At 38.9% G+C, this 23400-nt stretch overlaps 1 protein-coding gene across 2 annotated transcripts in view; it reads right to left on the minus strand.

The window, feature by feature from the left end:
* The window catches only part of LOC117566049 (cGMP-dependent protein kinase, isozyme 2 forms cD5/T2), a 37912-nt gene that overhangs the window by 6674 nt on the left and 7838 nt on the right, over positions 1-23400 (minus strand). Inside the window, exons 3-4 of one of the 2 annotated variants that reach the window (XM_034245498.2) lie at positions 13679-15473; positions 7302-7468 (exon numbers count right to left, since the gene is read on the minus strand). In XM_034245498.2, the coding sequence (XP_034101389.1) occupies positions 7302-7468; positions 13679-15411 (1900 nt within the window). In that variant the 5' untranslated portion in view covers positions 15412-15473. Of the gene's footprint in view, positions 1-4575; positions 4835-7301; positions 7469-13678; positions 15474-23400 lie in introns of those variants that run through there. The other variant, XM_034245499.2, reaches the window with a different exon arrangement.

A 23400-nucleotide genomic window follows, 5' to 3' on the forward strand; every position in this document is an offset into this window, starting at 1 on the left:
AGAGCTAGAGCTAGGGTTAGGCAAAAGGCATCGTTGGATGACAGATCTTCAGTTCAATGATTGAAGCGTGACTGATCAGTTGACTCGATCATCAGACAGTAACTGCAGTTTCATTGTCTGTCAAGTGTTTGCTAACGATTATCGTTAATTCATGTTCATTTATGATGATCAAATGAAGATCAATCGATTGCAAATTCAAACAATTTATCATACTTCAGTTGAGTTCAAAAACAATTAAAAGTATAAGAATTAAGAGACGGGTTTCTTTTTAAAACCATGAATATGAAACAATGCACTAAAAATGAGGAACTTGACATTTCATTCATGATTTCATCAAAAATATCAAAGTTTAATATGCAAAAAGATGCAAATTTATAAAATCAAGTTGAAAGCATTGAGTATTGAGCTTAGCTCTAAACAATCATTTAATAGTACGATCCATTTGTAGATTATTCAATAATTGTAGACAATGAAAATGAAAACGGCGTAAAACTGAATGAAAACAATAAACAATTGTGCGAAAAGTAGGCCGTAAATACGCAAAGTAATTGCTCCTCAAATAAGCAAAACAACAAAATCAGACAGTAAAGCATTTATGGATTGTTAACATCCGAGTTAATCGACTTTTAAATAAACTAATAGTTTTAATAGCTTAATCACAGTAGAAGCGAAATATCACAGTAAAGGGAAATGGCAACTCTCAAGAAAATCTAGTCTCAAATTTGTTGTGTTGTTTGGTAACAATAAACAAATGAGACAATCAAGCTGAATAAACAACCTCGAGCGTCAACATTTCGAGTCCATTCGCACCGATCAGTAAATAGCGATGATTATTGTTTGACTATTTGCGTAACATGTCCCAAAATAAATTTTGAGTGTGAGAATGGAATGGAAACACTACTTGAAACTCGGTCTGCTTATCAATGAGGTTCGGGTTCGGCAGAGGTTCCAGTTTTGCCTCTAAACTGATAACGATTGACTGGCAATCTTTAACAGCTGCCGATGCTGCCAATTTCCCACTCTATCAAATCAAATGGAAAAGTTCGTGTAGCTCACAAGACAAGACAAGGGAAAATAACAAGTTAGCAAATTGAAAGGCGCCGCCAACAAACGAGGTGCAGAGTTCAAAGAGTTGTGTTTTTTCTTATTTAATGATTTTTTTGGCGGCCTCTGTACGGCTTCAATTCAATGCGGAAATTCGTCATGCAAAGTTGAACAACATCAAAAGAATCAACAAAAAGCCAGAGAGGAAACTGCAAAGATCAATTGAACGAAGTCTCGATGCGCTTACTCGATTGCAAGTCGGTATATCGTGTGTTGAAAGTGAAGTGAGCTTGGTTAGAAAGTATTTAAAATCAAGTGAGTTTTGTTTGATATATGAGTTTCAATTAATAACATATCTATAAAAGGTTTCTTTTAGAATCAAGCCGTTTGAACTTGCCGAGTTCCCTTTCTCTGTAGTGTATTCGAGCTTGTCCGCTGCAGCTGGTCAAAAGATTTTGCAATGCTGAGCGTGTTGTCTTTAATGGAACTGCTGGGCAAGGTCAACAAGTTCGCTCTCGGACTCGACTCTTAACTCAACTCACCGCGGCTTAGCTTGTCTTGGCTTGGCGTTGATTTGAATACAATCGCATTGAGACAAGAATTTGCAAAAGCCGTTTCGACTTTTAGGTTTAACCATTTGGCTTTTAGAGCCCGCGACTCTTGCCATGGCTATTTATAAATGTAACGGTGTCTCTCGACACCCAGCCACAGTCACAGCCGTAACTCTGCGACCAGCCTCAATTAAAACTGGAGTTAGTCACAGGCAGTTGGCTTATGTGCCAAGGGCAAGAGATACTCACACTCGCATTATAATTTGTTCACTTTGCATGACATACAACACCATTTATTTCTCTTGCTGCCGCTTCTTATATTATGTACAATATATATTTCCATCTCTGTCTCTATCTATCTCTATCTCATTCAGGGCCTGTCACTGTCTGACATTAAAAATTCCATTGACTTAGTCACTTTTTATTTATTTTTTAACCTGACCGCGTTTCATTTGCTGTTGTTGTTGTTGTTGTCTCGTCAAATTATAATAATAAATATTTATAGTTTCTTCTTTTTTGCTTTTTGTTGACGGCTATGCTAATAAAGAAAGTTTAGATTGATTGACGTGTTTAGGATCTATAGACGCGATATCTTGCATATACTTTAGATTGTAGTCAAACCAGAACTAAAACTAAACACATGAGCTCATTAGCAACAACATTGTGAATCAAATTGTGCAAATGTGAACAATGAATAGGGAGATTGAATCTTACAAACGGGTATTCAACATTCGGCATCATCAAGCAAACCCGATCGTATCTTAGATAATGTTTATAATTTGTAATAGTTCCCCCTTAAAGCTCTCAAGACTGATTTTATTAGTGTCATTCGCAAACAACAAAAACAAAAAATAAACCTGATACAATTTCAGATAATATATTATATGCATGATCATATAACTTGAGGTGCGTTTACTGCCAATGAACAATCGAATTGTTTGCCTGTTCCCGTTTTCACTTTCGCGCAAGTATCTCGCTAATTGAAAACACTCTTGACATTGAAGCTCGTGATTTCCATTTTGCAAGAGCAATTAAATGCAATTTCTATATGTAATCTTAATGAAACTTTATGCAATCGCAATGCGATTGAAATTGTCTGATTTTACATATAGTTTTGGAATCAATTCGGTTGTAAATTGAATTCTTTACTTATTTGAAACCTTTGTCATTTAAGTTTTTTAAGAAGGGTATAAAAATGTTAGCTGAAACTCGACTACATACAATATTTGATTACTTGCGAATTAGTAATATAAAATCCCCTCAATAACTGATAAGCTTGCGGATTTTTTTCAGGTAATACCCAAGTACAAGTCTGATAATTAACACTTATCCAATTCAACTGAAACCCCAAAACTCGACTCGTATTACGATTTGTAATTTCCATAAACTTATTTTCATCTTGGCTGCAAGTCAAATTGACTGTCCATTTCCAAATGATCAAAGCTCATTTTCCCAATACAATTTAGTATTTACGAAGTGCCCGATCAACCTGTTCGTGGCTTGAGGCATTCAAAATGTTACTTAATCATGCGATAGAAAAGCAGAAAAACTTGGCTCATTTGGCATGTCGCAGAGTCACAGTTCAGAAAGCTTAATGATGGTGCTTAAAGAGGGGAACTCGTATGTGGCTTGATGGCCTCATGCCTGAAGACTGGCTGGCTACTGGAAAAGTGAGAGTGCCCCCGGCGACCCCGTAGAGACCGGATTTCTAGCCCCCGAACATCAGCTGTTAAACGATCACTTGGAACAAATGAGCTGCGGATGAAGTAAAGTGAACTGAAGAAGTCAAATGGGAACAAAATGCGCAACATTAACACACTTTGTTATTGTTATTGTTTTTATTTTTTTTTGCTTTTTTCTGTCGTGTTTTGTTTTTTTGGAATTCCTGTATCTTGAGCTTTGATTGTCTTTGACTTTCGCACGATTTCTAGATTTCTAATTTAATGTTGCTTGGCATTAATGCTGCTCTTGATAGTCGTATTTCTTTTGCTCTCAATATGAAATGCTGCCCACGTTTTCCGCATTTTGAAATGCAAAAACCTTTCTGTGAAATTGTCTCATTTTTTTACAAGATTCTTACTGATTTGTTTCTCAACACTCTAGGTGAATTCTTGCACGATTTCAAAACTGTAATCAGTGCTGACAGTACTCGGTACATTCATTATCTGTTATATCTCGCATTATTCATTATATTTTCTCCATACACATTTCTGTAGAGTTACGTTACGGTTTTTTTTTTTGTTTTTTGGGTTGTCGACTCGACATTTGGCATTTTTGCTTAGACCTTTATTCGAGTATTTTATTAGTATTTTTTGTCTACACTTTTTTCGGACCAATGACCGACAAAATGCGCGAAATACAAGGCAAACGAGGGAAGGGGCGAAAGAGAAGCTGCAACAACTGTGTGGAAAACCACAAACCGGAATTCTACAAGTGATCTTTTCGTTCAATCGACACAACACAACTACAACCACAACAAAAACAGCAAGCAAATGTACTGTAACTTTGTTCGATTCCCGTTCCGTCTCACACTCTTCGCCACGCCCACAGCAAGCTGATGGTGGGCAGGAGTTCGGTTCGTTGTGGTTCGGTTTAGTTTGATGTAGTTTGGTTTTAAATGCGAGTACAAAATGCACTTTCACTTTTGTTTCTTCGACTGTTTTTGGTTTTTGTTTCTTTTCAAGAATTCTTCGAGCCAACAACAATTCGAGGAAACCGCATTGCTTGTTGTTTTCCACATCATTTCTAGTTTATAGCCGGGTTTCGATTTGGTTTTGTAAACACACATGGGAATTATAAGCGTTGAGCAAAACGGAGGAGTATGAAGAGAGGTGCGAGAGCGAGACACGAATAAGTTTATTTTGTTTATGTAATTCTCGTGTTGAAAATAGCGCAAAAAGCACTGTAATTAAAGACCACAACCACAACAACAACAAGTCGTTTGGGTATTTAACACAAGTATTTATTTCTATTCTTTTACTTTTGCCTTCTTTGCTGCTACAAGTTGTTGTTGTAATATTCCACGCGCGACGAAGCGTGTACAACACACATTAAAACACACATGCATATACACAGTATGCAAAAAGTGCAGCCGAAACGAAACAAACACGAATCACCAGAGCTCACGACTCACGGAACCAAACCGCAGACGATTGTTGTTTGTTTGTTACAATTGTTATTGTAATATGCAGGCAAAGCGCGCATGCGCCTCTCACGTCCACTCGCTACGCTGCCTGCTTAACGAATGATTTTGCTGTTATGACTCAAACAGCCTCTGAGCACCAGAAACCAAGAGAGCCAACGAGTGTGGACGTGCTATCTATTTGTGTGAGAGCGTCAGCTTGGGATGCGGTAGAGAGAGAGAGAGAGATCAGCACAGCTGAGCGCCAAATGCGATATGTGTGTTCGTTGTGTGGGGGTGAGAGAGGGTTCTGGACAACAACAGCAAAAACGTGTGCACACATACACACACACACACGTGTAGGCATTCAGGTAAAGCGTAAACGAAAACAAGTGAGTTAAGAAGACAAGACAAGGTCGACTTGTCGATCAGCTACGCGACTGTAAAATAATGTATCAAGCAACCGTTTCGAAATTCGGAATTGTGTCAAGTGTAATGATCATGTATTACATGTAAAATTAAATTTTAACATACTACACTTGTAATACAAATTTATACAAATTCGTTTACTTAATATGTTAGGGGAATAAGGGGAATTACTTTAGATGGATGACATTTAAATTTTTAATTTATGATCACTGATATTTTACTAAACTCATTATCAAGGAAAGATTGTTTCCGTAGTTAATAAATTATATTTTAATTACGAACATAGTACTATTATAAATAGTTTAATGTTTTATATCGAACTTTTCACTTGTTTGCAGTTCGACACACACTGACTAGCTTTGTTATTAAATATTTATAAGTGTTTACCAATCATTTGGTATTATTAGTGATGCTATAACAGAGACAGCCATAAATACAAACACTTCGGCCTTTATTGTAATCAGTACCATTTCATTTCAATAAGTGAATTCCTTATCAAAACGTTTAACGTACGTACGTAAGTGAGTATAGGCTACACGTACTTTACTTATCGCAGGTTTATAAAACTCACATGTCATAGTTGGTCATGAGTACTAGTCGCTGGGTTATCATATTCATTCATATTCATTGAGTGAAGGGTATTATATGGGCTCACAAGGCAGCGCTCACAGTTTTCGCACATCTGTTTGCACAGATCAACTCTCTCTCACTTGCTCTCGCTCTCTTCCTCTCTGGCTGCATTTGCATGTGAGTCTGCGTGTGTGTGTGTGCAGTGGATAGACAACAGCTGCACCATGACATCTGTTGTATGTTATTTCGGCTCCACTGGAGTCGTACCGGGTTACGAGTACTTGTACTCGTACTCGTACTCCAAGTTTGTGCAGCCGGCTTTCAAGTGCGGAGGTTGCACAGATTAAGGAAGCAACTGTCTGTCGGCGGTTGCATGATCATCATCGGGTTCCGTCTTAATGAGGAAGCGCACCAGCTCGCCAGGTTAATAAATCCAGACTCTCGTCATAGAGTTTATAATAATTATATATGCAAAAGATACTTTTCGTACATAATGCAATTAGCTCAGCGCTGACGCAATTAAAATGTAAATTAAGTCGACCACTAAACCTAACACGAAGAGCACAACAACAAAGTTAGAGTCTAAGATAAACCCCAATTCGCAACCAAAGCAAATATAAATGCTTCGTCGTGCAACTATTTAAAACAACAATTGGAAGACCAAAGCACACCCAGAACACGAATAGAGAAACATAAACAGAATAAGAGACAAAGCCACAAGAAGTAGAAATATGTTAAATATGAAAGGAAAATCGTAAACTTTGTTTTTGGGAGCAGCTGTCTGACATTTGGTTGCAAAAAAACCTCTCAACGGGTTGTGTGGGTGCGACCACGACCCAAGTGCATAGCTGGCAGGGCACTGGCAGAGAATCGAAGCTGAAGCTGAAGTCGAAGTCGAAACCGATGCCAAAATGCCACAACACAGTCTCGACGCACGTGCAATAGCAGTAGGCATTTGTTATCTGCCGCAACGAGTTGCACGATCAGCAGACGGAACTGCAACAAGCAACAGTGGGCGACGAAGAGCAAGAGTACAGCGAGTGCGTGGAGGGAAAGTGGCTGCAAAAATGCAACTCCACTTGAAAGCAGTTGCTGTACTTTTTCATTGCATACTTTCGGGGCGTATAAAAAAGTGCAGCGAAAAGACAACCAAAAATGATTGCATACTTAAATGGGCGAATTTTAGTTGCAAACAGATCTGTTTGATTATTTGTTAAACGCACAAATAGGAATATTCAGCAAATACAATACAATACAAGTTAAGGGAAATCATGTCTCCATACTATAGATTTTGTATTAAAATTAAGATCTGTTTGATCATTTGATAATCACACAAATAGGAATATTCTGCAAATACAATATTCGATTGATAGGATATAGTTAAGGGAAATCATGTCTCCATACTATAGATTTTGTATTAAATTTAAGAAGAAGATTGTAGGTTTAAAAATCAACTTTTTAAAGCTGTATTCTACGCAGTCAGTAAGTTAAGTGAATTTAGTACCTTGTCATAAGGCAATTTAAAATTAATACTTAATTTTAAGTCCGCTTTCCATGTAGTCAATAAGTTTAAATTTGACACTCACCTTCCATAACATAAACAATGCTACCGGCATCTCCCTCCTTGATGATCAGATTCTTGGCTGGATATTTGACTGGATACATGCAATCGACTATTTCGCGTATTTGCGCCAAGTCCAAGTTCTTCATGAAATCATTATCCAAAATGGCCGTTTTGATAAGTTCACGGGAGCTGCAATAAATATAGATAGAGGAAAAAAGATTAGTATATATAGAGACAAGTGCAAGTATATTTATAGGTAGCGATACAACAAATTAGTTACAGATACTGAAAATGGAAGCAAGCTGTCAATGGCTAGGCACTAAAATGAGCCATGAGTCGATTATTTGTGGACTTAACAAGAACTTCGACAGAGCCGTCGAGGCTCATTGCGCTGGCAATGGCAAAAGGCCAATTAATTTTATGGCTGACACATATAAATCGTTTTTTATCTGGTTCGCCAGTTTGGCTTACAAGCAACATGCAACATGTCGTTGTCCAAAGATACAACAAAAATGAAATAAAATCAAATGAAATTATTATGCTCGAGCGATATGAAATTAATACAAATTCGAAAATTGTATGCCTTGACTGCGTCCATCGTAGAGTGGGAGATCAAAAGAGCAAGACGTATAGAGAGAGAGGACTAGATGGATAGAGGAGTGAGCGAGGTAGACATATGCCATGTTTCCAATGCCTGTAAATGTCAAATGACTTTATCTGTCAGCGTATTTGACAACCAAACCGACCAACCGTAGCTGTAGACTTGGCCGATTAATTAAAGCCAACTTCGAGCTCTGGCTGGGACTGAGGTTGGGGGGCGTAACGCCGCCTGTCGTCGGTGGGGTGCCGCAAATGTTGGTTAGACAATTTGTTAAGTTTGGCAAACGGTGCGCATGCGCAATCTCAATCTCCCCAACGACAATGAAGAGAAGACTCGCTGGCAAAAAGTGAGTAGCCACTAAAGCCATCCACATCTAGTTAAGTGACCCAACTACCTGTAGCGCCTGTTTGGCAGCTGGTCGCATATTTTTGGCACACACCACACTTACAATTAGCAATTTCGTATTTTCAATAAAAAATTAATAAAACACAGATACTGGCTACTCGATACTCGAGGAAGCGACCAATTTAATTTCACAAGCGCCGTTTTATTTTAAGTTTCTTTTTTTTTATATATATATGTAAATATATTTTTTTGTATTTTTCTTTTTTTTTGCGAAAGCTAAAAATGCGTATTAGATTTCAACGCCCCGCTCGAAGCGTTGGCTTTTTGGACGCCCCGAAACGGGTTCGACTTAAAGCGTTTTCATGCGGTGTTTGCGGCATAGCTATTGGTGCAACACCCGCGGCGCTATTCCAACGCCACAAGTTGCATTTACCGATACCCTGGATTCAAGATGAGAAACTTAAGAGGAATTCCAAAGCTAAGCGCTTGAAAAATTGTGGTTAAAATCGATTGACTTCAAGGAATAATATATTTGATATGAAAGCATTGCTTCCAACTTGTTTTTAATTTGGGAATTAATTGGTTTTATTGAGTGAATAATCCGTATTAAGAATAATGGAAAATGTATCTTAACATTACAGTTTCAATGAACCCAACCCCATAAGAACAATTAAGTAATCAAAAATGATGTCATTAGTAAAATCGAATTCTAAATTTCTTAGACAATCGAATCGACTAAAATAATCTTCAAAGTTTTGTAGTTAAATTAATTTTGGAATTAAAATCTTACTCCTTAAGCAGACACGAGTGAGTTAAATTAATCTTTAACATTTTCTTTGTAAATGAAAGCATTTCAAAAGCATTCAGACAACTCCAACTTGTCCTTTTCACAGGGTATCTTTTTAGTCATTCATGCTGTCTAAGCTGGCGCATTTGTTATGCGTTAATTATCACTGCTGCACCACGCACTAAATGCATGTGGTGTGCAATTTGCGGTGCCCACGGTGCTACAGACAGTGCCACAAACGGTGCAAGCAACGACGATGCAAGGCGCTTTTTCTTTATGCCATGGTGGCATGGTGGCAGGGTGCCACTTTCTGGCCATGCCACCGCAGGCGAGTCGAAACAATTAATAGCTTCAATTAGACCTACGGGGCGTGCTGCCAGCTAGGCAGCAGGCAAACAGTGCAGTGCCTGGCAAGCCTGGCAGCGTTCCAGTTGTCTGTCGGAAGCTATAACCATTTATATGACTATATTTGTGCGTAAATTTTGATTTTATGTGTGCCAAGGCGTCCACCTGCTCCTGTCCCCCCATACCTGCCTGCACAGCAGCTTGTCGAGCTGCACCCAGATATTCTATCAGAATCAAATACCTCCTTTTTGGGGGGCGGTAAAGATCGCAGATCATAGATCGCAGCTGAGAATTGCGGGTGCGTTCAAATTTATGCGACTTAAATAGTTGGCTTTTGGTCTCGGCACCGCGTTGAATTGAAAGTGCCAAGTGGTTATTAGCGACAGCTAAAAGCAATGTGACAACTTTGCACCCAGCGAACTAGTCAACTGAAACCGTTGGAATATCCATAAATGTGGCCAAGACACGCTTGATCTATGGGCATGTGATGTGTCACATATTAATAAAGATTTCTCGGGAGATAAACGAGGCATGTTAAAGCCAAAAGAGGAATGGCAATGCGAATCAATTAGGCTTACAAAGTGGCTTAGTAAGCACTTGATTATTGATGCAATCGATATCTAAAATTAAACTGTAGATTACTGCAGCTTTTACTATTAATTAAATTCGAATTCTACACAATGTTCTATTTATAAACATTGTGGTTTCATTCCAGATATATGTATGTATATAAACAAATTGTATCCAAGAGACTTGTCTCAGACTTGTGTGCAATTAAAAAACTATTAATCTGCGTTGATGGTCCATTAATTTCAGCCATAAAACATTGCACGTTCGTCTTTAATCTGGCTAAAGATCACAGCAAATGTGCAACATAAACAATTTAATTGATCGCAAAATGCAACAACATAAATCTTTGCATTTAGTTCAAACTATATACATGGGTTTTACATGATTACAATTTCGAATTTTGCTGTTAATTTTATACGCTAAGCATTTGATTGATTAGCCTTTATATAAAATAAACTTCATTTAATTGCAAGTGAACTTGACTCATTCCTCGCGTTGATTATGCAGTTACACGACTGACTTGGTTGTCTTTTTTCTGTTGGCTTTACACAGCAAGTTCTCAGGCGACCCGCTGTCACTTGGGTCTCGACACAATTTCGCACAATTTGCTGGCATTATTTATTAGATGGCCCCGCTGAAAGCCACCATGCGGCATTTACGGCGTGTAAATGGCCCCCAAAGAGACTCCACTCGACTCCAAACCGAACCGAAGTGGAGCCACAGCTTGTCCAGTCGAATGAGTCGCCGTCGCATGTGGAACGCTTGTGCCTACGGCGCTTTTGATTTATGCCATGCAAGTGTCAAAAAATGTCCTGTTGCACACACGCGTTGCCATCGGGCCGCACCACAGAGACGTGCGGCATAGATTTTAGTCATAGATAGAGTGCTGCAACACACACAGACTGGAGACTGGAGACTTGAGACTGGAGACTGGACTCTGCTGGTCTCAAGTCCCGCCCCCTCGTGTCGCATCGAGTTTTTGACCATTAAAAAGGCTGAATTGTTGACAACGCATTCGCAGTCGGATTTCAATTTGCCGCGATTTTCAGTGATTGTGTCAACGGCTTGCAGCTTGCAACGTGCAACGCTTGCAACGCACTATCCACAGTTTGCGATACGCCAAATGCCGCATAAATTGCGCCTGAGCTAACAAATTTGCAGCATTATTTAATGCCATATGCAGATTTGTCAAATGCACACGCAAAAAATATTCAAATACCCGAATAAAGGAATGCAATTGCATTCAAATATTCCACACTTAATAAAAACGAATTATTCAGTGAAATTGCGATTATTCAATGGCTGCAACTGCAATTCCAATCGACAAATTGAGCAACTAATCAGATTGCAATTGTTATTGCGGAGAGTTGTAAATAATTCGAAACATAAATCTAACATTGAAAGCTTTTCTAACTTTAACTATGACTTGATTATACTTCTGACTTTTTACACAAATGTTGACCTTTTAGTTTCTGATTTATAAGTTACTTATTTTATTTATAAGTCTTTAGCCATTTATGCAAATCAGTGCCATAACAAAATGTTTAATTGCAAAATTCGTCACAAGCATTGAATAAAGATAATATGATCGCTGCATTAGCTATAAGTAGATAAACTGTTTTGCCATTTTCACAACGATTTGAACGCAAACAATTCTGATAATCAGCTAAGAATCGCATCCATAATACTAATTATAGTTTTACGTTCCAGAGATTAATAAATGGCATTGAACTTTGGCGAATTTATGTATTTCTCTTGATCCTCATTAATCCTTTTAAACAAAACACAGTCATAAAAACGATCTTAAATCAAAAGTATGAAGAATTCCAACAATTTTTGACTGTCTCGAGATCTATATTTGATATCAAGGCAGACAGCATATCATTGGCAGGCAATTGAGTGCGCGTGTCGTCTTCAAATGAAATGGTGCAGGAAACATTGTGAGGAATAAATAAATATTTATGTTTTTTTATGTTTCCATAGCAAACAAATGCGAAAGAGCAAGAGAAAGGCAAACAAATATCACACAGCGAAACAGATGACCACTGAGAGAGATCCCAATGCGATTCGCAGTTCCAGACAATCGGCAAGTGTGAAAAGCATAAACCCGACAGATCAGTTCAGATCGGCTATAAAAAAAAACAACAACAACAACAATACACACATCGTGAAAACACCCACGCATTTTCACAAGACTTTTTCTATAGCCTTGGCGAGAGTTGTGCTACTAGGCAACGAACTTTGTTGCCCAAAAATATGATATATCTGTGTCGAGTCTAAGTTCGAATACCCTCAGGGGACTTCCCTCGCATTTATGGGAAACATAAACCGAAATATAAAAAATTTATATTTAGTCATAACATTAAAAATCAATTAGCAAGTGTATTCACTGCTCGGTGTACATAAAATCGTGATGCTACCTTTCTTTATTTTATTATTTCAAATTGCGATTTTGATGGCATTTTTTTATTTTCTTTCAAAAAGATGAATTTATCCACATGACGCAATGAAATTGCGAATCGTGCGGTTTTTTGGCACTCTCTTTATATCGAACTTTATAGGCTGCATTGCTATATGACACTGGCCAAGGCCATTTCATTGATTTTTGGGCCTGTGAACTCGCAAACTGTCAGCGAAAATTTAATAAACGCATTTTGGGACACTCGAAAGACGCCGTTGATATTAATTAAGATCGTCATGCTGACGCTAATGAAGATCCCTATCGGCATATCTATATATATACAATATATATATATTAATGTCTATGTCTATATTGTATATATAGATTGCTATTTATTTAAATGCTATGCATGAGTATATAAATAGTCATAATGTGACGCTTATCTGCAGCTTACTGTGAGACGCGCTGATCTTTCACTCGCCGTAATCAGTAGCAAATGTTCTAAATTTGTATATCACTTTCTATGCGACGAATTTGTACACTTTTTTGGTTTGTTATGCTCAAGTCACAGATTTGTTCATTTTATTCCATTTTGTTTCAGACATAAAGTCAAAATCTTTTGGTTGTTATGCTCAAGTCAGACATTTTTTCGTTCCATTCCATTCGTTTCGGACCTAAAGTTACACTTTTTTGTTGGTTATGCTCGAGTCAACAAGTCAGATATTTTTTCGTTCCATTCCAATTCGTTTCGGACATAAACTTACACTAAGAAATTCCTCGCTAGCAAATATTCTATGCTTATGCTCAAGTCAGACATTTTTGCGTTCCGTTCCATTTTGTTTCAGACATAAAGTTACACTATTTCTGTAGGAAATTCAGGTCTAAAAATTCCTCAACCAATTCACTTTTATCTTAAGTTATTAGAAAGCTATCTTCATCGATCATTTGCAACTCTCCTAAAACTAAATTTTGTGTGTGGAATTCTTCTGAATTATTTTCCCTTACACCATTGTTTCATTCTATTTCGTTCCTCAAGGAAGTATCACGTAAAACCAAGTTATGCTCAAGTCAGACATTTTTCCGTTCTATTCCATTTTGTTTCGGACATAAAGTTACACTAAGAAATTCATCGTTAAAAATTCCACAATTCACTTTAGTACACATATTTTTATCTTTAGTTACTGACAAGTCAACTTCATCGATCATTTGCAACTCTCCTAAACCTCAATATATGTGTCGAATTCGCCTGAATTATTTTCTCTTACACCCTTGCTTCATTCCACTACGTTCCACAAGCAAATATCACATAAAATCATGTATATAATAAATAAATTCTGTTCACAAACTCACCGCTCATCCTTTTCGTATTTGGGGAAGCTGACATTCTCAAGCAGCACCGAGGATTCACTTTGCGGTTCCGCTGAGATGCCCTGAGCACGTTGCCGCTGAAACGTTTGTCCCGACTTGCGTGTGGCACCCGTTGCACTGTTTGGTCCGGCATTGCTGCTGATTGTCGAGGCGGATGTGGCGCCAGCACTGCGACTGAAGGGGAAGACGCTCTGGAACTTGTCGAGATGGGAACGTAGTTCGGCAATTTCGTTATCCTTAAATTGCAGGGCACGCTGCATCTCCTGTATTTTGAGTTCCTTGGCCTGTATGATCTGTATGAAGCGCTCCTCCTGCGGCGTGGCAGCCACATAAGTATTGTTGCTCATCATCAGCGTGGCATCGACCATGCCCACCGGCGAGGGCGTGGCCGAGCTGCTGCCCGAAATGCGTAATCCCTGCATTTGTTGTGCCAGCGCCAAAGAGTTCGGTGGCTGTGGTGGCAACTGTTGCTGCTGCTGCTGTTGTTGTTGCTGGTACTCCTGCAGCTGATGGTATTGCTGCTGCAGTTGAAGTTGCAACTTTTGCTGTAACTGTTGCTGCTGCTGCAGTTGCTGTGGCTGGTGTGTGGTGGGTGAGTGACAGGTGCCAGGTATGGCAACCGGTTGACTAATCGTTGCCTGCACTGGCTGATACAACACCTGCACGGGGCTGCCAGGGGCCGTGTAGACGCCCTGGGTCTGTGCCTGCAGCTGTTGCAGTTGCTGGTAGCGTTGCTGCAACTGCAACTCCTGCTGGTGCAGCAAACTGCGCGGATCCGTGTGCAGCTGCTGCAGTGTACCCGATGGCGGTGTCCCGTAGATCAGCGTGTGCGTCAACACATCCGAGTGACAAGGTGGCGCTGTTTGTGGTATCAATCGCAGACCATCCGCTGTATGCTCCAGTCCAAGCACTCCGATGCTATTGGCTGCTGGCAACGTGACGACGCCACCGCCGCCGCTGTTGTTGTTGTTGCTGTTGCTCACGCTGTTGAGGTGTGGGCCAAAGTTGTTGTTATTGTTATTATTATTATTAATGTTATTGTTGTTGTTGACGATGTTCACCAGACCCAGGTCGGGCTGAAACTGATAGTTAGCGTTCGGCTCCTGCTGCATGCTGATCGCTTTTCGCAGAATCAACGGAGACGAAAACAAATTCGGAATCCGATTCCGACTCGGATTCGGACTCGTGCGCAGTCGATCTTCGGCGCTGCTGTGACGCCGATACCGACACAATAAAGCAACAGCAACGGGGGGAAGAGGAACGTGGGGCAATGGCTGGGAATATGTTTGTAATTCTATTGCTTCTGCTTGAGGTTGGGGGTGCTGCTTTACTCTCTCCCTCTCGTTCTCCTTCTCTTTTGATTCCGATTCCGATTCCAATTGCGAGTCTAGCTCTCTCTTTTCGTTATGTGCTATGTCTGGCGGTTTGGCGTCAGTGTCGTCGCGATCTCGTCTGATTATCGCTGGCTGCAGCTTTTGATATTCGGCATAGACTGTAACGGGTGTTGTTGATGCTGTGCTGCTGCTGCTGGCTGTGGGTGCATCTGTGGTTGCTGTGGTTCCTGTCTCTGCTGCTACTACTGCTGCGAATGTGTTGCTGCTCAGCTCATTTGAGGTGCTCAGATAGTGACTGTGACTATTGCTATTGCTGCTGCTGTTGTTGTTGTTGGCTGGTCGCTTGGTCGCGAAACACAGCCTATCAAAGCAAAAACGCATCTAGGCGGCTTTCCAATAGAACCGCCGCCACGTGGAATTCACTCAGTTGCTTAAACGCAGCCCTGCAATGAGTCGAACAAAGGGAGTGTATTGATTAGAGTTTCAGCTTTTAAAAGGAAGGGTATTGGATAGTAAATGCTTTCTTTAAATTATTCAAAGAAAGGGCATTACTTAACAAGTACTTTTCAGACAGGTTTGAATAGAAAAGGTTTTAATAATGAAGTGCCTTAGCTTTAAAAAGAAACAGTATTACTTAGCAAGAAATTTTATTTCGGATAGTTAAAGAAAGATGGTTTAGCAAGCTATCTAGCATACCTGAGTATTAAAAGGTGAAGTCAATACATAACCAATTATTTTTGCTTTAACTTTAAGTAGAAAGAGTTGTGATAAACACACATTTTACTTAGGAGTTTAGTAAAGTTTAGAAAGAAGAAAATCACTGCTTAGCACGGACGTTAGCTTCAGGTTTGAATAAAGATTTGAGGCATTCCTTAACAAGAGATTTAACTTAAAAGATTAGCAAGTGTTTTCACTTGACGTTTTAATATTAAATTGATTTTTTAGGCAATAATTTTCATTTTGAAAAAATGGAAAAGGTATTGCTCGGGCTCTAATAGAAAGAGCATTGCCTAGCCACTGTTTATGCTTTGAGTTCATCTCTGATTTCAACTTGTTAATTGAGTTGCCTGCGCTGCTCTTCAATTGCTTTCCATTCAATTGACTTGCTTTTGCTGCTGTTGACACAAACTGAGCCTGAACCCAACCCAAATTGAAATTCAAATTCGAATTCGTATTCAAGACAATCGCCAACGTTTTGAACATGCTAAATGCCGTCCCACACAAATTAGCAACAGTTGCCAGTTGTCGCCCAACAAAAAGCCAAGTTTGCTTATCACCAGGCACAGTTTTTTTTTAGGCTACCACAAAACAGCAAGTGTACTAAAAAGCAAATGGTTTATGCTTAATGATACTCTTTAATTGAAAGTGTTAAACATTTCTGAGAATTTGTCGTTACAGAGAATTAATCAATGCTTATTACTGGCATATCTGTCGATTTTAATTGCTATTAAAATCAAATCAACTTTTTTTTTAACCTAATTGTGTAAACTTTAAAATATTCCTTTGCATTTATCTTAGCATTTAATCTTAGCATTTAAATCTTCCTTTAATTGCATTATAATAAAATAAGACAATTAAAGGAAGATTTTAATGCTTAATTTAAGTACATTAATCAGTAATATTTACATTTTAATATTTCAGATTCTAAGAATACTCGTTCAGTAAAGTTTTATCAAGTGGAATCAGCTACTAAATGAAATAAATGTAAATTTAATGTGATGGAATCACCCACAATAATTACACCAAAATTCATCTCAAATATCTTCAACAAGTATCGCACCTTTTGCCTTTCTTTTACAGGGTATACTGTGATATGCAAACATTGCCTAAATGACTTGGCGGCTTTTTGAATGTATCTATTGCCTGAGGCGCCGCTCACCTATTGCCTATCGCCCCGCCTTTTTTTACTCCACGATAACAGTGCGAATTATATTATTTAATTCTTTTTCAATTCGTTTTTTTTTTTGTGATATCTTGATTCTCGTTTTGCGTATGTTATTTCTGTTAATATGAATATAAAGAGTCCAAATGCCAAGAACGTTGAGGAGAAACTGGCACAGACAACTCTTGACATATTTCTGCTCTTGGGGCTTTTGTTTATTTTGCTGTTGTTTTTGGCTACGTTTAGACAATAATTCAATTCGATTTCAAAATGAAATGAAAAGCTAAAAATACGCCGAAAAAACTAAACACGGCATCTGAGTGTTGGGCTATAAACGTATAAACGATTAGCAATCAGGTTTTGCTATTTTTTTTTTTTTTTGCCGAAGAATCCCCGTGAGTGGGCTGCCAATTGAGACAAGTATTGAGAGAGAAGAGACGATCGAATGTTGAAGGGGGCTCGGTTCCTGAGCTGGTTGCCACAACACGCAATTTTGTTATGATCCACAAGTGGCAAACTAAAGATCAATTAGAGCACACCTGCAGTCGAGTTTTAGTCTTCAGCAAACACTGTGAAAAAGTGTTGTATTATTTTAAGTTTTATTCTTGATTTAAATGAGACTTTATGTTGGCAGATGTTTTTTTGTTTCTTTATTTTTCATTTTTGCGTGGGTTCTCGAAACATTGAAACTTGCCACTCGACAAGCTGAAGATCAGTTTCGAGCAGACAGAAGAGCATCGACGTGGTATAAATTATGGCGAAGTCTTTGACTAGTAGACTGCAAAAAAAACTTACAAGTCATTGCAGCTGATCAGCGATCGCTAGACGATCAGCTAAATGACTTGATTTGTGAGCGAGTGTGCTTAAAGTTAATGCGATCTCGTGATCTCTAATGATCCAGCAAATGATCCCTTAGCCAATTGACATAAATACGTATGTGAATGTTTAGCGATGCCAAAGAACGGATCGATCAAGTTTTTCGTTTTTCGCAAAACGATCGTATTAAATGTTAATTAGCATTTTGATGATCGCACATCGGATTAATGGTCAATTTGTATGCCAAGCTTTCGCACACATTTGCACACACAAACACACACACTCCATAAACAATGGCAGAAACAAAACAATGGCAAATGGCATTGGGGACGCCCCGTCCCCCAGATATACGGGCAATTACAGCGCGTAATTGGGCGCAAAAACAACTCCGAAAAGAAACAAAAGCAAAAAAAAAAAGAAAAAAGAAATAAACACAACAGTGTGGCTAAACAACAGTGAAACAATCGACGAGAAGGAATAACAAATTAAAACAATTGACACAAACGCGTAGCTATTGCTATTTTATTTATAGAACAATTGACAGACCACTCAAAAATATTGGAAACGTCCGTCCCTCCGGCTTCTCAATAAATGCCCAATATGTGCTGCTAGTGACAGAGACAGAAAGAGAAGGGAGACAGAGAGAGCGACAGTGGCAGTGGCTTTGGGCCACTTAAGCGCAATTACGCGTGCAATTTGTTTTCATCTCGAGCACATAAATAATAAACACGAACGTATACGTAATATTTTAAATGATTTTATGCTTTTATTGTCATTTAAATGATGCCAGAGAGTGCCCAGAGTGTGGCAACTCTGTCTGCCATCGAGAAACAGGTTCTTAACTTTAATTAATATTATGAAAACATTTATTAAACCAAAAATAAAAAACAGCAACACGAATATATATTCATATTCATTCCCCTTCCAAGGCAAGGCGCCTTGGAATGTCAACGCTACCCAATCGAGGGTATTAACATCAATCGATCGTGAGTTCATTCATGCCACTGATAAGACGACACACAAATAAAAACACGACACAACAACCAGAACACAAAAAACCATCGTATTCAGTTATATATATAGCATTAAGTATACGTTTATATTTTTGGTTGACCTGTGAGAGATCGAGTACAAAGTATGTCGCCGCCATATTTGGCCAGTTTGTTGTTGTTGTTGTTGTGTTTGAGGCGTGACGAGATTATCAATGTCTACAAATTGTGCAACCTGCTGGGATCGTGATCGCGATCATCTTAGTGATCGTGTTGCCAGGAAATTTCAAATTTCAATGTTCTTTTTTTCGCCAATGCAAAAGACATTGATAAGTTTTGCATGTCAGCGCAGATTCGTAGTGATCATCTCAGCTGTTGTTTTAACTGATCTTTCAGTTTGTATTTGCTGCCTAATTAAGTCTAATCTAAATAAACAAATAAGGTGGAAAATTAAACGAACCGAACGCATTTGCTAATGAGTAAGCATTTCGAGATTAAAACGATTGCTGCGGATGATTCATTAAAAATCAGCCCGTTGTCGAGTGTCGAAGCTAATCGATTTTGACTAGAGGAAACAATCCAAGTATTTGCAAACGAGGAACTGAGCAATTCGCAATCATTTCAGACTACGTGCAAAGATCACAAAAGATTACACTTTACACACCTGAAGGACTTGGAAGTGGAAGCTTGAATGATTGCGCAATCAATAACAAGGTTTTCTTAAATATACAATAATAAAATAACAAATTCAATTCTCAAAAAAGGTTCTTTAAACATTTCTGCCATTGTTGATGCCCATCTTTAGTTTTATAGCTAAACAAAAATCAATGAATTTAAACCAAAATAGAGAAATTAAAAGGAAATTGCATACTAATGAATGGCGCTCAAAACTCTTCCTTTTCTCCGGCCAAATTAAATGTGCAATTAAAAATTGCGTACGCACATTTCCTTAACTGTCGTTAGAGAATTTTCAACTAAACGTTTCGAGCATTCTTTGGAGCCATTATTCGAGTCTGTATATGGCAAACTAATGATCAATTTTGAATTAGCCTAAAATTCAATTGCAATTTCCACAGCTCTGTCTCTTTCTATCTCTCTCTCTCTGTCTGTCTGTTTCAATTGACATGCTTTAGCTTCCTGATGGCAATCATCATCATCAAAATGATGATCGTCATTTGCTAATCAAAAGAGACAACAAACAAAATGCCACAAGACATCTGAATGCATGCAGCATGCATGATTTGTTCGCCACAACTGCCACGGCTGTCAGTCAACAAGTTGGCGACAAGATAAACACACACACACACACACACATAGAAATACGCCTCGGGGATTGATACACGAATGCGGCATGCCAAAAATGCAGCTCATTCGAATCATTTAAACATAATTAAGCGGTTAGCTCAGCCTACGAATATGTCTCAACTGGAGTACTGATAGAGAGAGATAGTGGGGAAAAGACTTCTCTTTCTCTTTTTCCATCTCCTCGCTCATCGTTCCCTCTCGCTCTCTTTCTCGTTGATTGAATTGAGACATCAATTGAAAGTTATGTCCAGACCATAACGGGAGCGTGTAGCTCTGAATCGTGTGCTATACTCAATATAGAATGTTATAATTATAGGTTTCAATAATTGTCAAGAGTATCCGACTTATCGAGTCTTTTGTCTGTGGCTTCCTCAAATAACTTTATTCACAGCAATTCCGTTGAAGAAATGAGAACGAGTATAAGCTGGATTTTTGTTTTGTATAAATTGATCGACAGACTTCTTGTTTGCTAATTCTGTCAATATCGTCTGAAGCGTGCAATTATTCAAGTTTTTTTACGACTTTTGTTTTTATTTCAAAAAGTCTGTAATAAAATGTCGTAAATTGTGCGAATTATTGCCAGAATAACAGTTTGACCCCGACTAATTAAGCGCGAATAAAATCCGCGTTGATTTATGTTAAAAATGTTTGTGTGGTTTTCCAATCGTAAGACGGTTGCCAAAAGCGTTTTTTTTCTGTGATGTCGTTGGTGGGTATTACAAAAATACTCATTAGTCCCGGTGACACGTTCGCTGATCGATCGATTGCAGTGGCCGGCGAAGGCAAACTGATTGCCTGATAACGCTTAAAAGACAGTCTATACTAACTAGTTAGTTTCGTTTGCTACTTGGTTTGCTGGTTATTCAGAGTTGGTCGATTCAATTTGATATGCTTTGCTCAATTTGTTGGCGGCTCCTCCCTCCTGCCTGTCTCTCACTTCCCCCCCTTCTCTGCTTTCTATCTATGGCATTTTCATGGCAAAATCGACTCATTGGCAATTGGCATGAAGCGCACGTTCGATCAATTAAAACCTTCGCACAGCGGGACAACAACGGCAAAAGCCGTAGTAAAACAGTTAAAAAATAAATGAAATGAAACACATATACAAAATAGTTGAGAAAAAAGCGAAAAGCAAAACGAGTGCGGAATTGGATTGGATTCGTTTGGGTTTGAGGCGGTTCAAGGGGTTATTATGACGCTCTCTCTCTCTTACTCTGAGTATATCCATCTCTTTCTCATACTTGCGTATGTAAGGTAATGGATGACAATGGAATGCCAAGGCTAGGGTCAGTTAATCAAGTGTAGGAAGTGTCGTTTGAAGATGTCTCCGGGACTAGGTGGAAATGGAAGAGCTAAAAGAAAAGCTAGAATCTTCAGTTCATTTTAATGCGATTCACGAGCAGCCATTTAACTACTAATTACATGATCAGCAGTTTTGCATAAATCATAAAGAAACTGGGGCAAAAAGAATCTTCAACAGAATAGCATAAAAATAAAAATACGCCTCTATTAAAGATAACGCTTACTACTATAACGTATTATTTTATTGCATTCCATTGTCAAACACCAAAGATAATGAGTCACATATAAAAAAAAATCATATCTAAATGGTATTTTCTGGCAAATAATAGAGGAAAGTATTGTGAAAAGAAAAGAAATCTGGAAAAGGAATAATAAATACCTAAAGTTGTTAAGCTTTAGAAGTATTTTTCCTTCAGATCGAAGAATCTGCAAGATCAAAAAACAAAACAAGTCACAGCTCATACAAGAAAGAAATTAATATTGATTAAAAAAGAAAAAGAAATAAATTCAACTCGAACATGAAACTTATGTGAAAGACTTTTCCTAGCGTTAATTTCCATGTGAAACGAGAACTTTGGAGGCAATTAAAACATGCGTCATATACAGATACGATGTGTGAGGCATTCATGTTCTATGTTCTACATTTCCGCGCCCTCTCTTCGCAACTGTATCTCTGTGTAAAACTCGCTCTATCTCTGCCAAGCAATATCAACTTTCCTTTATGAATAGCGCTTGTTAACACGCGTTAAACTCATTTCATTTGTTTATAGTTATGCACACACACTTTATACACACACACACACAGACAGTCATTTGGCATTTCCGTCATAAGCATTAGACATTAAACAGCCCATCAAAATGCCATCAAAGCTGCATGTAGAGCACTTTCCCGTCAGCATTTATCATTTTCTATATCGCAGGCAGGAAACAGAACCAGAAACTACTGAAAAAACTACTGTGATCGCGACTTCGATCCAAAAAAAAGTGGATATGCGTTGGCCACACAAGACGCGTGTCTAATGATTTTTGATTATGAATCGAATGCAGTCGACAGCTCGACAGCTTGGGACAGCTGGCGGCATCTGTCGGCCGGTGGCCGCAGCTGTCAACAAGGAGACATGCGCGATGTGTCCAACGGTAGCCGGATTCGCATTTCAATTAAAAAATAAAACACTAATTTGGTCATCACACACACACAGTTGAGTTGAGCGGAAAATTGCACGCCTGGGAGAGACTGGAGACTGGAAACTGGAAGTTTCCTGCAGCCTGGTTATGGGCATTACCTTTGCGAAGATGGCGACTCCAAGAGACTTGCACTTGGACTTGGCCAAAAACAATTTGCACACAACACACTTAATGAACAACAAACAACATGAACAGCGTTGACAACGGTGACGACAGCGCGTAATTAGTTAGTGCGTATATCGAACCGTTTAACCGTTATGAAATTAATTGAGACAACGCGTCTGGGGATCGCCAGAGATCATCAGAATGCTGATGATGGACTCGAATTTGTGCGCGCCAAGAATTCTTCTTGATTCCAAAAAAACGTTAAATTTTAGCGACGTTTTCGGCTTTAATGTTTTGTCTTTATGTGTGAACCGCATCGAATGAGCGACGCTCGAGAACTGAGAGAGAGAGAGTTGAATAACAGCCAACGAACGTAGTAGAGTCGCCACAGCCTATCGATAGTAGTTGACTTCGATGCCAGCGACGTCGCAGTCGCAGTCGACGTTGACGCCGACGCTGTTGTTATCGAAGTGAACCCCCAGAAGCGCTCTGCCGTCGACGTCGCCATCATCGTTCCCGTTGCTGCTGTTGTTGTTGTTGTTCGTATGTCGTTTAAATTAAAACTCGGAATTTGGCTGAAACCAGTTGATTGCACGCACACACACACACGTACTCACATACGATCGCAGCAAATACACAGACAGTTGTGACTTGTTGACGCCTTTGCGTCTTTGCTGTGATTCGTGCGTTGGGTTCGATTCGTTTTAATAGAATGGTTGCAACAACAACAATAACAACAACAACAAGAACAGCAACTGCGATCTAATTGCTCGCTTGCATGCTACA

The sequence above is a fragment of the Drosophila albomicans genome, chromosome 2L, assembly GCF_009650485.2.
Source record: "Drosophila albomicans strain 15112-1751.03 chromosome 2L, ASM965048v2, whole genome shotgun sequence".
Taxonomy (NCBI): Eukaryota; Metazoa; Arthropoda; class Insecta; order Diptera; family Drosophilidae; genus Drosophila; species Drosophila albomicans.